Source organism: Prunus dulcis, chromosome 3 (assembly GCF_902201215.1).
Source record: "Prunus dulcis chromosome 3, ALMONDv2, whole genome shotgun sequence".
NCBI classification, from domain to species: domain Eukaryota; kingdom Viridiplantae; phylum Streptophyta; class Magnoliopsida; order Rosales; family Rosaceae; genus Prunus; species Prunus dulcis.
The window spans coordinates 3,786,069-3,803,309 of NC_047652.1; the positions used below are offsets into that span (position 1 = coordinate 3,786,069).

At 39.9% G+C, this 17,241-nt stretch overlaps 1 protein-coding gene and 1 long non-coding RNA gene across 2 annotated transcripts; both read left to right on the plus strand.

The window, feature by feature from the left end:
* The first annotated feature begins 1,279 nt into the window (after positions 1–1,279).
* Positions 1,280–8,066, plus strand: LOC117620994 (probable LRR receptor-like serine/threonine-protein kinase At1g05700). Its single transcript, XM_034351252.1, has 15 exons — positions 1,280–1,364; positions 1,452–2,001; positions 2,974–3,467; positions 3,739–3,877; positions 3,996–4,067; positions 4,235–4,306; positions 4,403–4,483; positions 5,396–5,565; positions 5,795–6,051; positions 6,143–6,275; positions 6,477–6,575; positions 6,726–6,836; positions 7,049–7,111; positions 7,325–7,514; positions 7,655–8,066. The coding sequence occupies exons 1-15, from the start codon at positions 1,280–1,282 to the stop codon at positions 8,064–8,066; spliced, it is 2,928 nt and encodes a 975-aa protein (XP_034207143.1).
* A 1,395-nt stretch (positions 8,067–9,461) lies between these two features.
* On the plus strand, positions 9,462–12,020 carry LOC117622598. The gene is made up of 3 exons (XR_004585009.1): positions 9,462–9,742; positions 10,632–10,695; positions 11,793–12,020. It is a non-coding gene; the product is annotated as an uncharacterized LOC117622598 (long non-coding RNA).
* Positions 12,021–17,241: the final 5,221 nt, after the last annotated feature.

The window sequence follows — 17,241 nt, forward strand, 5'->3', positions numbered from 1 at the left end:
TTTGATTTGTAAGTTGAATAATTTATATAATTTTCATATATGAGAAATTGATTTACTCTTATTGCTTCATATAATTTTCATAATTTGTAAAAAGAATAATGAATAATTTATAGTAATTGCATTATCCCATGAACTTCAAACCCCTCTCTCTCATCCACACATAATACTAATACGCGAGTTAACTCATTAGATTCAAAGTATGTTAAGAAAAAAAATGCGTGCAATTTTTAAATTTTGTCTAACTTGAACGTAGAAGATGAATTAATCATGTTCTAACCATCAAACGTGACCTATATATAACTTCAACCCCGTTCTTTGTAAAATTCCACTCATGATTCATATTCAACGTGCATTTGCGTGTGTATACATGACGTATTTGAACCTCCATAATCTAGCAGTACCAAAAAAAGTCGCTTAGATTTATTTGATAATCAAACTATATTGGAAATTGTGGTGAACATCCACTTGGCATTATAAACAAAGGTAAAAATGTTGGACAGAAGTTTAAAGGATTTTCAAGATTGAGGATAATGACACATTTTTTATGACGTCCCTTCACGACTAGTTGACTTAGCAGTTTTTCGAACCAAAAAAAAATTATTTGTTGACTTAGTAGTCTAATTAGTTTCTATTTTAGAAGTTAATGTCCAAAATACCCTTAGACAACTGTTTATTGGATTTACACAGTCGTATTGATTTGGATTAAATAATAATAAGCTCCAAACTTAGAAAATTTATCTATATTATATATGTTGAGAGTATTTTGTCCTACGTTGAAAAGTTAAGATGACTAATGGACTTATAAGAAGGCTACTATCTCTATTGCCAATTGATTTTTGGTTGAAACCTAAATTTTGTTGATGATATCAGAGCAATGTTATCTTGTAAAGAATTGGGCTACTCATTGCCAATTAGACTTTGTTGCGACACATTGCGACCGGTATCAGTTTTTTTAACATTGGGAAGTAAGCTAATTGGTTTGCATATAAAGATTTGAAATTTCTAATTACATCCATGAGATATATATAGTGTGTAAACAAACAAAAAAGGACAAGAGAAGAATACAACTACACCCCTAGACTCAAAATATATATCAAATTTGGATAGTGTGTAAACAGAATTATTTATTCTCACCAGAACTTATTTACTTTGAAAAGTAAACTTAGATATAAAAAGACAACAAAGTACTTTAGAAAAATACAACTAGACCCTAGAAAACCCTATATATAATGCTGTCTCTGAAACACAAAAATACGAATCTTATTGCCCAAGTATTATGATGTCGTGGGTATTCAAGCCACCCCTCTGGGCACTGCTTGGTGGTATTGCTCTGATGCTCCTAGCTCATGCCCAGGATCAATCAGGTATATAATATATAATATATATGCATGTTTCCAGTGAGAAAATAGAGTTGATCTTAATTGGTAAATAATTCTCATGCTTTTTCCCAGGCTTCGTAAGTATAGATTGTGGTCTAGAGCAAAGTCCCGGCTACACAGAAAGAACTACCGGCATTTACTACATTTCAGACTCCTCTCTAACAGATACAGGAGACAGCAAGCCCATATCGCTCGATTACAGAGATCAATATACACGGCCCTTCTGGTTCCTTAGGAGCTTTCCCCAAGGAACCAGAAACTGCTACAGCATACGCCTTACGGGCGGCGATAAATATTTGATCCGAGCAAGCTTCGTGTATGGAAATTACGATAGCCAGAAAGGTAATTTACCAGAATTTGAACTACATCTTGGAGCTACTTTGTGGGATTCAGTGGCGTTTTCGAATGCGTCCAGCATCACAATCAAGGAGCTCTTGCATACCCCTGCGCAAAACCATATACATATTTGTTTGGTCAATATCGGCACTGGGGTTCCGTTTATATCAGCAATCGAACTCAGGCCTTTACCCACTGCATCTTATCCAACACAGATGCCCAAACAGTCCTTGGCACTTCTGTTGCGCTATGACGTTGGTCAAACAGCTAATACAGCTGGATACAGGTGAGCCATTGCTTAGGAAAAATTTATGTATGGTATTAAAATACGACAATATAATTTGTTTATCTATATATATATAAAGCAAAAAGCAGAGAATTATGAAACATAACAAATTTAAAAAAATGCCTTTGATTGAAATTATTAATTAAATGAAGATAATATGATAATTCACATTTTTTTATATTAAAAATAAAATAAGATAATATGTCATACTTTTATGAAACATAACTATTCATATTATCTTTTCTTAATTTTAAAAATAAAATAAATAAATAAATAACCAATTGGCACATGCGTAAGCATGTGCCAAGGAGCTAGTGTTTATAATATATGGTTTTTTTTTTTTGGTCAAGATAATATATGGTTAGACGCAGACCCCTCACCTCTTTTTAATATATGGTCTACTTTTTATATATATATATATATATATTAATTTACTATATCTATTATTGTTTTCTCTCCAACTATGGTTTGTTTTTGGGTTTGTGAAATTTTTTATTGTGTTCTCTCCACATATGGTTTGTTTAGGTTTGTAAAATTTTGATTTATTATCTCTCTTGAGTTTAATGGGTCTTCCAAAAAATTTATGTGTAGATTACGAAAGGAAAAAATTTGTAAATATTTTGTATATATGTAATATATATGATGTTTTGGTCCTCTTAGTTACTTTAGCATGTATTGTGACTTCGAATCTTTTCATATATATATATTTAGTGAGAGGCCCCCACACATGAAATCCTAGTTCCGCCATAAGGTAGACGACATAATAGATATTTCCTACTTTTTAGAAAATAACGTCAATAAATATCTACTTTTATTATAAGATGTGAACTAGTTATCCATCTGACATGGCCGTACTCTAATAGCACTCTAAAATTACTTGTGGCGCAGGAGATAATATATACATTTGCAAGTATTCAATGGTATATTTTTGCCGAAAACTAAACTGATGTTGTATATTTGTATGGCATACAGGTATCCGAACGATATTTATGATCGCCTATGGTATTCCTATCCCCGCGATGATTGGGCACAATTAAGTACTCTATCCATCATAAACAACGATCAAAACACATACCAACTACCATCTGATGTCATGCGTACTGCTGCCACGCCAAAAGATATTTCGAGCCAATTCTTGAATATTTCCTGGGTGCCTGCTGATAGATATGCGGAATATTATACTTACATTCACTTTGCAGAAGTTGCAAAGCTCCAAGCCAGCCAGATCAGAGAGATCTCTATTACCATAAATGGAGAGCTCACTTCGGACCCATTTGTTCCTCGTTACTTGTACACAAATACTATTAACAGCACCCTGGCTTTCAGAGGAGGAGGAGGAGGAGGAGCACAATCCTATAATTTTTCCATCTTTACAACTGAAGACTCTTTCCTCCTACCTATCCTCAATGCGTTCGAGGTTTATATGGTAAAAGAATTCTTAGAATCAGAAACAAACCAAAAAGATTGTAAGTACTCCTTCCCTCGATTATTACGTACCTACCTTTCGGATATGTATCACACAATGTCATTAGTTCTAAATCGATGATTAAATCTAATAATAGCTCTGCACTAAATCGGACGGCTATTGAGGAATCCCTCATTATAAGCCCACATTTTTACCCCTCATTATAGCCTCCCTAAATAATAGTGGCATGAGTCGGGCTCGAATCTAAAAACCCCTTCAGTTTTCTTGACATATAACGTCCTTCTTTATGTATATGATGACAATATTATTAGTTGACGCAATCGCAAACATCAAGTCAACTTATATAATTATTAAGAACTGGCAAGGAGATCCGTGTGCTCCCAAGAATTACTTGTGGGAAGGTGTCACTTGTAGTGCTCATGAAAATGAGTCCCGAAATATCAAATCCTTGTAAGTGTGTATATATATATATGTGTGTGTGTGCTCAGACAAAATTATTGATGATTTGATTTAATTATCCCTTTTTAACTTGGTTTATAGTTACGGGTAAATGCAATGCAATCTGTAGGGATTTGTCGTCTAGTGGATTAACAGGGCTGATAGCTCCTTCTATATCCAATCTCACGATGATACAAACTTTGTAAGTAAATTAATATACATGCTGTCATGAGTATTACAAAACTAATGCATGTGGTGTAGCCTACAGCAGCATATATGGTAAGATCGTAATTTCATTTTCGCCCCTATATTGGTTTCATTTAGCATATGAGTTGTTCGGCTCAGTCAGGCTCATGCTCATGATTTCAGGGATTTATCAAACAACAACTTAACAGGACCAATTCCAGACTTTTTGTCTCAATTGCCGAATTTAAATGTCTTGTAAGTTCATTCTCAAGATTATGTACATACATGGGGCTAAGTTAATTACAATCCCTAGTGAGAAAGCATGGTTAGAGTATGTCTTTACTTCTGCAGAAACTTGGAGAACAACAAGCTCACAGGCTCAGTTCCAGTGAGACTCAGTGACAGAAGCAAGAATGGTTTGCTTCTATTAAGGTGCTCCTTTATTTTGCCAAAAAAAAAAAAAAAAGTGTGAGATCCCACATCCACCAAACGGAGAGGGGGTGATGTGCCTTATATGGCACACATCGCATCCTCATAGCACGAGGCCTTTTGGGAGCTCACTGGCTTCGGAGTTGTAAGAACTCCGAAGTTAAGCGAGTTGGAGGCTGGAGCAATCCCAGGATGGGTGACCACCCTGGGAAGTTGCTTCGTGAGCTCCCAGAAACAAAACCGTGCGGGCTGGTGAGAATGTAGCCAGGCCCAAAGCGGACAATATCGCGCTACGGCGGAGCCGGTCCGGGGTGTGACAATTTGGTATCAGAGCCACTCTGCCGTGTGGTGCGAGTGTGCCGACGAGGACGTCGGATCCCTTAAGGGGGTGGATTGTGAGATCCCACATCGACCAAACGGAGAGGGGGTGATGTGCCTTATATGGCACACCTCGCATCCTCATAGCGCGAGGCCTTTTGGGAGCTCACTGGCTTCGGAGTTGTAAGAACTCCAAAGTTAAGCGAGTGGGAGGCTGGAGCAATCCCAGGATGGGTGACCACCCTGGGAAGTTGCTTCGTGAGCTCCCAGAAACAAAACCGTGCGGGCTGGTGAGAATGTAGCCAGGCCCAAAGCGGACAATATCGTGCTACGGCGGAGCCGGTCCGGGGTGTGACAAAAAGAAGAAAAGAAAAAAGAAAAAGAAGAAGCTATGATCTTTGAATTTTGTGTGTAACTCTGCCTAAATTGTGTTTAACATGCGCATGTTCAATTTCTACTTTCAAATTTCTCTAGTGTACATTAATTTTCAGATAACTAGATTATTGAGAATCTTAGCATCTGCTACACTTATTATATAAAAAAGAAGAAGTATATGCATGGAAATCTTAATACATTTGCCTTGAATTACTTTTTCAGTTTGTGCGGAAATCCAAATCTATCCGGACAGGTTTCTTGCAATAAGAAGAAGAAGAAGCACAATCTCGGTGTTTCGGTAGGAGTCCCCGTTGGAATTTCAATCGGCATATTATTAGTTGTAGCAGCTGCAGCTATTTGGTGGCACTGCTTTAAAACCAAAGGAGAAAAAGGTAAGAGTGCCGAAATAGAATAGCCACAGTGTTTCATAAAAAGGAATAGCCAAAAAAGAGCCCCCACATGAGTTGTTTGGAGTAAAAGTGTATAAAAATTTTGGGGTGAGCATTACCACCACACTAATTGCCGCGAGATGAGTGTGATTTAATCTAGGCTAAGCTAATCAAATCCGTATCCGCTGAGCTGTTAATTTAGTGCTGAACATAGTTGAAACCTATTTTGAAGCTAACAAAATGCCAGAGGCGCCAGAAGTTGGCCATACTGATACTAAGCCCACCCTTTTGAAGCCCCCTTCTGACCCCCGTCGGGGTCAACACTTCACTAAAGTTGAGATCACAAATATCACCAGTAATTATACATCACTGCTTGGAGAAGGCGCATTCGGAAAAGTCTACCGTGGCACGCTGGAAAATAAGGTTGAAGTTGCTGTAAAAATACTCTCGCCTAGATCAAGTCAAGGCTTAGAAGAATTTAATAACGAGGTATAGATAATCCAACTATATATATTTCTTTCTTGTCTGGATTCTTTGTTGAAGATTCACAAAGACGAAACACATGCATATCGAATTGCAGGTTGCGCTTTTGATGAGTGTTGCTGATCATAAAAACGTGGTTTCCCTAATTGGATACTGTGATGACGTTGACTGTATGGCACTAGTTTATGCATTCGTGGCCTACGGAAATTTGAAACAGCATTTATCAGCTGGTAATGATCGTATATTCATATGTATAAAGTAAAATATAATACCATATGGACTTTTGCAAGTGAACCTGCTGCTATTTGATCGCATTTCATCATATACAAAAGATAAATATACTGGGAAAAAGAATTAAACCTAGCTAATTAACTTCAGTTTCCGAATCTTTTCTATTTTTCATCCTGAACAACTGTTGAACCCAAACACAGTACTTTCACCTTCACCACCTGCATCAAGCACGCAGTCACCGGACCACCGCTACATATCATCAGCTCCATTGCTTGTACGGTCGCATCGCTCTGACTCAGGTATACCATTGCTATTTATTCATAAATGGCATTTATGATGAGATCTTTCTCCCCCCGCCGCTCCCCCTTTTTTCCCGTTAGTATTACGCTGCCCAAGCAAATTGTTGGACAAGTGTTATTAACAAATGAAAAGAGTAAACCTAATTTCAGTGTACACCTCAAATGCAGAGCTCTCACCTTCGCCATCTGCATCACTTGCACAGCCGCCTCACACCGGCGCCACATTGTTTCACACAGCACATTCACATGGCCCCGAATCAGGTACTACATCTCCTTTCAAAACTCATGATCGAATTATTAATCTCATTTAACTTTACAAATTATAGAACATTAATTTACATTATTTTAAAATCTATTGTTTATGAATTCCTTAGATACTTTTAAATTTCCTCATCCAAACACACCGTAAGTTTCCCTCTTTAATTTTCCTTGTATAACTACATGATTCATTGATAACAAATTCTTGGGTGCAGATATTATTATAAGAGTTTTGACTTGGAAGGAGAGACTCGGTATTGCTCTAGATGCCGCACGAGGTAAGCAGATTAGTAAATTACAATAGAAATGATACGAGTAGTCACTGTACATACGGTGAGGCTCAGGAAAAACAGTGTGAGAGAGTTGAGATATAAAGCCGGTTTTGTTCTTATGCTAGCTCATATGATATGAGTACTGCTGTATCCTCTTATGCTAGCTCCTGCTCTTTGACCAGCTTTGTAGTAGTGAGTAATGGCTGCTGAATTTTATAGGACTGAATTACCTGCATTCTCACCGCAATATGCCGATAGTTCACAGAGATATAAAGCCAGCCAACATTTTGTTAGACAAAAGATTGCAAGCCAAGATAGGTGATTTTGGTATTTCTAGAGCTTTTGCAACTGAAAGTATCACTCATGTATCAACTTTGTCCAAAGGAACACTTGGATACCTTGATCCCGAGTAAGAATTAACTATATATATCTTGTTTTTTGCTTTTGTTTTTGTACCTTGTGGTATATATTTTCAATAGCCAATTTATCCCAGGGATTATTTTATTAGATTCGACCTTGTTGACATGTTTTCTTGCTATATTTGTCCAGATATCACAACACAAAACGGCTTAACAAAAAAAGTGATGTATATAGCTTTGGAATTGTCTTGCTAGAGCTAATAACCGGTAGAAGAGCCATTAACACTGAAGTAGTACAACCTGGAGGACCAGAAGTATGTATCCACATAATTGAATGGGTGCGTAATGAAGTTAATAACCAGCGTATCGAAAGCGTAGTGGATCCAAAATTACAGGGAAAGTGCAAGATGGATTCTGTTAGGAAAGCTATACAAACTGCCATGGCTTGTGTGCCTCTAACCGGAGCAGAAAGGCCAGACATAGATGTTGTCTATAAGGATTTAGAGCAATGCTTGAAAATGGAGTCGGCTCCTGATCCTGAACCAAGGACTACAGTGAGCGATGATATTACATTTCCAACGAGCAGGTGCATGATATCATAAGTTAATGCTATATGTAAACACAATTTACTAACTAATTTGTATAACTATTTTTATTTTTATGGTACATTATTTGAAATTGAGAGTTTGATTGATGCTACTTTATAATGGAAAAAGAAAGGGCAGGCTAAATGTTGATTTTTTTTTTCTTTCCCATACGGTGCAATTCTAAGGTAGATTCTGTTCTGTTCATGGGTGGCAAAGTCAAAGTAGACTCTAATCTTTTGAAGGAGTTGACAACTCAATTATGATATTTTTAAAAATGGAACAAAAGTCAAGGTTCAAGTCTTCCCTCACAAATGGTGAAATTCCTTTTGCAGCAACGTCTAATAGCAACCCAAAATCAAAGTAGTAGAAAAATTGGAGATTCACAATTATACTCAAAATTGTATATTCAAAAAAAAGATAGCTGGCAATAATAGGGTATATTTATAAAATCTATTTCATGTAGGATTGGGTGTGTTTATAAAGTCAGTTTCATGTAGTGTTTTTCTATGATTCTATAGCTAAAAATGGGTTTCTTTATAATTATCTATAATAATATAAATAGAGTATAGCCGGACGGCTATACTATGGATTTTATTTTAAAAAATAGTATAGCCGCGACTATACTATATATTTTTGATAATTAGCGAAATGGGCTCAGGCGCAGGCGGGGCTTTTTTTTAATTATTTTTATTTTTATAAAAAAAATATATTGCCGTCCGGGTATAATCTGGATATATATATATATATATATATTTTTTAAAGCGTACAGCCGACCGGCTTTACTAGGGTTTTTTAAATTTTTTATTTATAAATAGTATATCCGACCGGCTATACTCTTTACATATATAAGACACCTTTACCAGTAGTTTTTGGAAGAGTTCGATTAAAATGATTTTCAGAAATGATTGCCTCTTCTAGGAATGACAGATTTCCCAAGGACACTGGAATTGGACCTGATATTGAATTACTCGAAAGTGCAAGGAGGCGGAAATGTCTGAAATTTCCTAGCTGATCGGATAGTGGACCTGAAAAATCATTTGTTGACAGCTTCAGTGACTCCATTTGACCTGAACTACACCCTGACAAGCATCCCAATACTTCTGATACGCTTCCATTGAAATTGTAACACCCCGACTCCGAATTTAATTCCTATTTTAAATTATTTAAGCGAATTTACGAACTTACCCTTAGGGTAGGGGTAAATTGGTCATTTTATTGCTCGGAAAGTGTTTGGGGCAGCGACTGGTATTTTTGGGTAGGTGGTACTGAGACGAATTCGTAGACACGCGGTAGGCTTGAATCGGAGTTGTAACGAAGAAGTTACGATCAAAACACTTCCAGTGGCAAAACCGTAATTATTTCGAAATTTGGGTTTAAAATATCTGACTTTTCTCTCTCTCTCTCTCTCTCTCTCTCTCTCTCTCTCTCTCTCTCTCCCGCGGCTGAACTCCCCCTCCCCGTTTTGAATTTTTCGCCGGAATTTCAGACGGCGAGAACTTCGCCGTCCGACCTCCGTTTGAGGCGCCGTTTCTTGCAAAAGCTTTATCTCTTCCTCCTCTACCCAGCCCACCCCTTTTCTCCGATCGAAAACCCGGCAAACGGCGGTGGCGACGACGTGAAAACCAGCTGAAACTGCCGACGTCGCCGGCGACGTTTCCGGCCATCTCGAGCTGCGCCGTCACTTGGAACAGGTAGCTCTCCTTCCCTTCTAGCTATTTCCTGGGTTGCGCGACGACCATGGTGGCGGTGGTCGTCGGATCGAGGCCGTGAAGTTCCGGGTTAAAACCGTGAGTTTCCGACGCCGATTCCGACCACTTGCCGTCCGAATTGGACCTTGGTGTAGTTGAATAATGTGTTCCACTCGTCGAGTAGAATCTGTAGCCGGAAGGGTGAGCTCGGGTGTGGAGATTTTTCCGTCGCCGGAAATTTCTCTACACACCCACGCGCTGCCGGCGCGTGTGGCGGCGCGTGGGCGAGGCTGGTGAGGCTGCAAATTAACCCGATGAGATCCTTAGGTTGTCACGAGCGCATAGGATTTCGCGGATCTCAATTCGGATGTCGTTTGACTATCGAACGGATTTTCGCATATTGTGCGTTATCCGGGTTCGATAGGTTCCGACCGTTAGATCCTTCCCGAATTAAAATATGTTGTTCTAGGTATTCCTAGGATCGTATAGGACTTCGCGGATTATGAATCGGAACCCCGGATGTTCCGATTCAATAATTTAAAGTTTGTGTTTTATATTAACCGTCTGATCGTGCGATCGTTAGCGATCTAACCGTCCGTTTCGGACCAAACTTGCGAGACGGGTATCTTAGACCTTGGGGAACCTTTAGGAACTTTCGGATTGTAAAATGGAGGTCGTGGGTCCCGTGGGCCCGGTTGACCCGAATTGGGAAGTTTGACCGTTGGTTGACCGAGTGTCTCCCGAAGCTGTTCCATCGTCCAAATTGGGTAGTTGGACCTTAGAACGTCGCGTTCCTAGTACACTTACTAGAAACCTGGGAAATTAGGATATTTAATTCAAAGTACTTGTTCGAAACGCTTCGTATTAATCTCGTGTACGTATTCTGAATTAGGTACTCCGACCACGCATACGCAGCAGGCGGGACCCTCTCAGGGTCAAGCAGCGTGGGACTACTTGTGAGTGGACTTTGTTTTCAAATCTTATGCATGGTTTTATTAATGAAAGATTTATGCATAATGTTTAAACGATTTATTGAATATATTATATTCATGGGTTGAATTTGATGTCTATATAGCGCTTTGGCATAGTTGGATATTGAAAGTATATTTATATGGATTTTGAGAAATATTATGCATGATGTTTTAAATGGTATTTTTGGATATATTATTTATTCAGTTGTTGAAAGGGATATTTTTATGAGGCATTGAAAATATATTTTGGGTTTTAACATATTTGAGTATCTTGAGTATGAATATATGGATTTGAGGATTTCTATATATATTTGGTTATGTGCGAGGTACTTGGGTTGTTGAGATGAGATTGTGGAAAGTGGTGAGTGTAGAATGTCAGTGTGGTGTGCTATAAGCACTACCCTATGTACCTCCCTGATTTGGAACTTGGATACGAATACTTGAGATACTTGGAGGAATCGGAACCCGGGGCATCCTTGACGGGATGTTGCTGTAGACCCTTGATTGGGTAGTCTGCGCGCTTAGGACTGATCACAGACGTACGGGTTTTGAGGTTATCGACGGTACGTGCTGGCTGAGAGTTGGTCCCCCAGTTGGACGGCTCGTTCCCTAGTCACATGGTGGATTGAGGACTCATCATGAGGACTCTGCCAGGGTGACTAGTCAAACAATCCCCCGGTTGGATTGTTTCCCCGGTACAACTAGGTGATGGTCATATTTATATTATATACATATCTCTTATATTATATATTTATATCTACTCATTCATTCTTGTTTCTCGGTGTGGATACTTCCTTGCCGGTCGTGCCAATGGGTACGCTTTTGAGAGTTTGGTTGTGGGATTTATAAGTTTTGGATGGTGGGTTTTATAAAGCGTTCTTTATGGATTGTGGACTTGGCATCGAGTATTGATTTGTTTTTATATATATTATATATATATATATTTATACTTGAGTATGAAGGTTTTGAGATGCATGGAATTTCTTGCATGGTTTTCTAAACGGTGGGGTTATATTACGTTGGTTTACACTGAACTGAATTTATTTTTGTCCACTCACAATTTTCTGTTTTGCGCCCCCCAGCCAGTAGTTGACTGAGCTCCGCAGCAGAGCCGGATCGTGCGCTTCCGAGCCTTGAACCTTCGTAGGACTCTTTCTTCATGTTATTTCCTTTGAACTCTGTTTTGTTGAAATTGAAGTTCTTAGACATGCTTTGTTATCGCCCTGTTAGGGTTTGATTTGTGAGGCTTGAGGCCATTTCATTGTAAATTGTTTATTCGCTTTAAAGCATGCTGCTGGTTGGGATTGTTCTGTATTTTGATGCAGGTTGAATTCTGTTGGGTTTCTTAAATTTACAGGGGGGACTCTGCCAAAATTTTGGTAAAGAGTCTCGGTTTCTAGTAAGTGGGCCCGGCATCGGGGTGATGTCGGAACAAAGACGGGGTCCGCTCCGGTCTACAGGGAAATTCCGGGGCGGGTCCTGTCAGAAATAGTTCCTTGACAGATCAAGAACCGTCAACTTACAAAGATTTCCCAATGAGTTTGGCATTTTCTCTTCAATTTGATTAGCAGACAAGTCAAGATTGACAATGGCTGTCAAGTTTCCAATGGAACTTGAAATTTCACCTCGCAAGAGATTCAAATAAAAGGATAGGGACTCAAGATTGCTACAAGTGTACAACCATTGAGATATGGTACCCCAGATGATGTTCCACCTGAGATTAACAACTTTAAGCCTTGTCGTGTTTGCAACACCAACTGGTATTTGATTGAGTTCACAACCGGACATTTGCAACTCTACCAGCATAGAGGGGAGTGTGTTTGTCACCTGAAACCAATCAGATGCTTTGCTAAGATCTACACACTCATGTCCAGGTTCTGCAAGCTCGAAAGACCAGAAAGCCATTGGAGATTCTCAACCTTCATCCAGTAGTAGCTTTTACTCTGGAGTCCTAGAGAGCGTAGACTCGAGAGATTTCCCAATTGATGCGGAATTATTCCAGCGAACTTTTGAGTCTGAGAGGTTAAGATATCTTAAGCTTTTAAGAGAACCTAAGAAGCTAGGAATCTGTATTCCTCCAAAATCATTGTTGCTTAGATCCATGTAGCTCAGATGCTTTAAATTTAGTAGAGAAGTATTTACCTTGCCACCCAAAGGGTTTTCTTGATACAAACTGTAATTCAGATACTCATCTGAATAATAATTTCCAAGGTGCAGCTCACGGACATGACCGGTGAAATTGTCGCAGACAACTCCAGTCCAATTGCAACAATCTCCCTCACCAACCCAAGATAAAAGCCTATTTGAAGGATCCTTAAGATCTTGCTTGAACATTAGAAGTGCCTGTCTCTCATTTTGTTTACAAGGCACACCCAAATTTCCATTGCATAATGGATGAACTGTTTTCTTTCTCATTTTCAAGTTCTACACGACAGCTGACTCTCTCCAGTTTGGCATTGGTAGAGAAACCGAAAACAGGACTCCTCGATCTCTTTGATGCGACATTAAATGAATCAATAGTTTCCAAGGATACAGATTCAGAGCTCGATTGCAGAGCAACTAGGTAAGCAATTAATCCCAGAGTTGCAGCATATATGGATGGGGAGAAATGAGCATTAAATGATGATACATTGATATAAACCTGAAATTAAAAGAAAAACTGAGAATCTTTTCAAACAACAAGCCAACTGAGAACAACCAAACTATCACTTCAACTAGCAAAAATAAAAAGTTAAAAGCAGTTTCGTGATGCTAAGCAGTCTACCAATTGATAAATTTTGTTGGTTCACCAATGTTTTCAAAAGTTGAAACTATTAGGATATGAACCAACGATTATTTCATATTCAATCACTCCCACAGTCCCACTCACATGTGGACCTCTTCCCACCAGTAGAGAGCCCAATGTGGTATTTAACTTACATTAAGGGATGAAAATAGAGGGATTCAAACTTAGGATCTCCTTCTCTAACACCATGATAAGTTTGTTGGTTTACACTAATCCTAAAAGCTTAAATTGTTAGAATGTAAGCCCATAGTTATTTTATATTCTAACACCAAGGACATGTTTACATATGCATATGCAAACTTCTACACATGTATATGCATAGCTGGTAAGTGAGCAATTAAAGCATTTTTATGTAGTAAACAATGATAAAACAGTACTTTAATATCTGCTTCATTTTGTTTGTTTCACGTTGTCAATTTTAATACTGTTAAAAACGATAAATTGAAGCAATACAATTGAAATATCAGTAAGACACATGACAAAACTAACACTGGTAGCACTACGAAGAGCAGAAGGCTACAGTATGATACATAAGCAGGACCTGTGCACTGCATCTAGCGTATTTTGAATTTTCCAGATCACCCCTGAATTTTAAAGTGTTGAGAAAACTTAAGCAAAAGTAAAACAACAGCTTCAAAATACAAACATAAATTACAACAGGACTTTACTAGCCTGCATGTTATGCCATTACGTAACCATAAATCAAACCATTGTCCTATATAGATTAACCTTTGAACTTTTCTTTTCTTGTATAAGCTTCTTCTTGCCTGGATCAGTGAGTCATTCTACTTCAAATTAACTAGATTGGTCTAAGTTTAGTTCAGGCAGGCATGGTCAGAAATTCAGCCTAGCATGTACTATGTGCTTTCCTAATAGGATGCGCCATCCAGAGATGTGGACGATGATTAAAAACAAAAAGAAAATGCAATGTGCAAATAAACCATCAGCTCAAACTCGTAAACCACAAAGTACAATGCAAAAGACTACAATAAAAATTTTCAACAATTAAAAGAGAAGGAAGTACAATGGTATTCAGCTAAGATATAACCAAGACAGGGTATTTTGAATTTTCCAGATAGAGAAAACTTAAGCAAAACTAAAACAACAGCTTCAAAATACAAACATAAAGTACAACAGGGAGTTGGCCGCCTAGCCCCCGCCTAGGCCGCCTGGGTTGGTCTGGGCTGGCGTTTTGCCGTTGAGGCGTCGACGCTTAAGGTGGCACTGAGGCGCTGGATGAAGAAAGACTGAGAGAGAGAGAGAGAGAGAGAGAGAGAGAGAGAGACGAAGTCGAAACAGCGAGAGGAAGGAGTGTAGGCTACGCAGGGAAGAAGACTTCTAACCTAATTTTTAATATAACTAACGGGTTGGGTTTTGTAAAATGGGCTTAAACATTGTATTAAAATGGCCCTATATTAAAAAAAAAAAAAAGCGGTAGAGAGGCTCAAATATAAGCTGTTTGATTCATATTTAAAACTCAGACAAATCCCAAATAAGAGCCAGTTTATTTGGCTTATAACTGATGGCTTTGGACTCGAGAAGCAGAGCATCAGCAGCTTCCGGAGAAACTGAATTGGACATCCCTGGATGTGCTATTTTCCTCAGCTTTACCACCACCATCTTCTGCGTCACGCTTGTTTCCAGGTTTGACAACAGTCTCAAATGCTTTCTGAAAGGACCCGCCCCGAATTTTTCCAAAACCCGGGACGAACCCTTTGAAATTCCTGACATCACCCAGATGCCGGGCCCACTTACTAAAGACCGAGACTTTCTGCCGAAATTTCGGCAAAGTCTCCCCTATAAATTGGACATTTCCCAAAATTTATACCTGCATAAAAACACAATTTATATTCCCAACTGGCAGCATGCACAATATAAATTCATGCAATTTACATAAATGGCCTTCGGCCTTCCAAAAATTCTCAATCAACTACCAAACGATTCAAATACCAATTAACACTAACATTTAGTCTGCGGCTGCACCTAATAACCTTAGGCTGCCTACGTACCCTCCTTGAGGGATCAAGCCACACGTAGTTCTCCCATAAAACCTAAATACCCACATAGGCAATATCTCAATTCTTTTCTCTTTAATTCACATAATCTCCCCATACGCCGGTACTACCAACGCCACGTATGGGGCCTGTCAACACGCCGAAAAACCTACGCCACGTGCGACCATACCATACTATCATAATCTCTCCCCATACGCCGGTACAACCAACGCCACGTATGGGGTCTGTCTCAACGCCGGATAACCTACGCCACGCGAGACCTGCACATCATATCACATATCTCCCCATACGCCGGTACAACCAACGCCACGTATGGGGCCTGACGACACGCCGGATAACCTACGCCACGTGCGACCTCAACACAATATCACAATATCTCCCCATACGCCGGTACAACCAACGCCACGTATGGGGTCTGTCGACACGCCGGATAACCTACGCCACGTGCGACCTCAACACAGTATCACATAATCTCCCCATACGTCGGTACAACCAACGCCACGTATGAGGTCTGTCTCAACGCCGGATAACCTACGCCACGTGAGACCTGAACATCATATTACAAATCTCCCCATACGCCGGTACAACCAACGCCACGTATGGGTCCTGTCCCAACGCCGGATAACCTACGCCACGTGGGACCTCACTTTCACTTGGTGGTACTTGTAGTAAATCCAACATCCGGGGAGGTACCTAAAGTAGTGCGTATAGCACTCCATACTGACATTCTAGACTCTGTTGTACCCTTGTACAACCATATATAATTATAATTATATAAATTAATTTTAATATTGTATAACCCTCCACAACCATCTAGCATCTGATAATCCCCCCTAGAGAGGTGAGATTACACCGGGAGACTCGCGGTCAACCGAGGGTCAAACTACCTTAACCCTGGTCAAACGGACCTGCGGAACCCACGACCTCCAATTTCCGATCCGGAAGTCCCTATGGGTTCTACTAGGTATAGGACACTTGTCCTGTGAGTTTGGTTCAGATCGGACGGTCGGATTGCTCACGATCGCACGATCTGACAATTAATATAAAATATAAACTTTAAATTATTAAATCGGAACATCCGGGGCTCCGATTCACGATCCGTGAATTTCTCCACGATCCTAGAAATACCTAAATTAACATATATTATTTTCGAGACCATCCAACGGTCCCAACCTATCGAACCCGGATAACGCCCGATAGGCGATATCCGTTCGATAGTCAAACGACGTCCGAATTGATATCCGCGAAATCCTACGCGCTCGTGACGGCACGAGGACCTCAAAACTGTCCAGAGACACGCCACCACCCTCGCCCACGCGCCTCCACACGCGCGGGCAGACCGGTGTCCAAAGCGATTACGGTCCGTCGAAAAATCTTGGAACCGAGACTCCAAACTCCTACCCTAGGTAAAACACCCCATTTGGAGTCACTTTTGTTCTTGAACAACCCCCAAAAAGTGGCCGAAAATGGCCGATCACGGCGGCCGAAGTTCGGCCGATTTTCAATTCGAAAATCGAATTGCCTACGCTACGAATCGATCAATTCCTACCCAACCATCAGCTAGAACATGCAGAGGGGATGAATTTCCATACCTTGATCGCCAGAAATGGCGGCCGGAGGAGGGAGATCTGAGCCGGCGAAGTTTTGGGCGAAAATCACCATTTTCCGGCGACTGGAGCGGCGGCCGATCTCGGGGGAGGGCTGGGTCGTGACGCCGAGGCCGAGCCGGTC

What these genes read in the sequence shown, in the direction of transcription:
- LOC117620994 (XM_034351252.1), top strand. Translation starts at nt 1,280, where the DNA reads ATGTCGTGGGTATTCAAGCCACCCCTCTGGGCACTGCTTGGTGGTATT. An exon ending in GCTAATACAGCTGGATACAG is followed by an intron (nt 2,002 to 2,973) that starts GTGAGCCATTGC and finishes TATGGCATACAG; the next exon opens with GTATCCGAACGATATTTATG. An exon ending in CTCACGATGATACAAACTTT is followed by an intron (nt 4,068 to 4,234) that starts GTAAGTAAATTA and finishes TCATGATTTCAG; the next exon opens with GGATTTATCAAACAACAACT.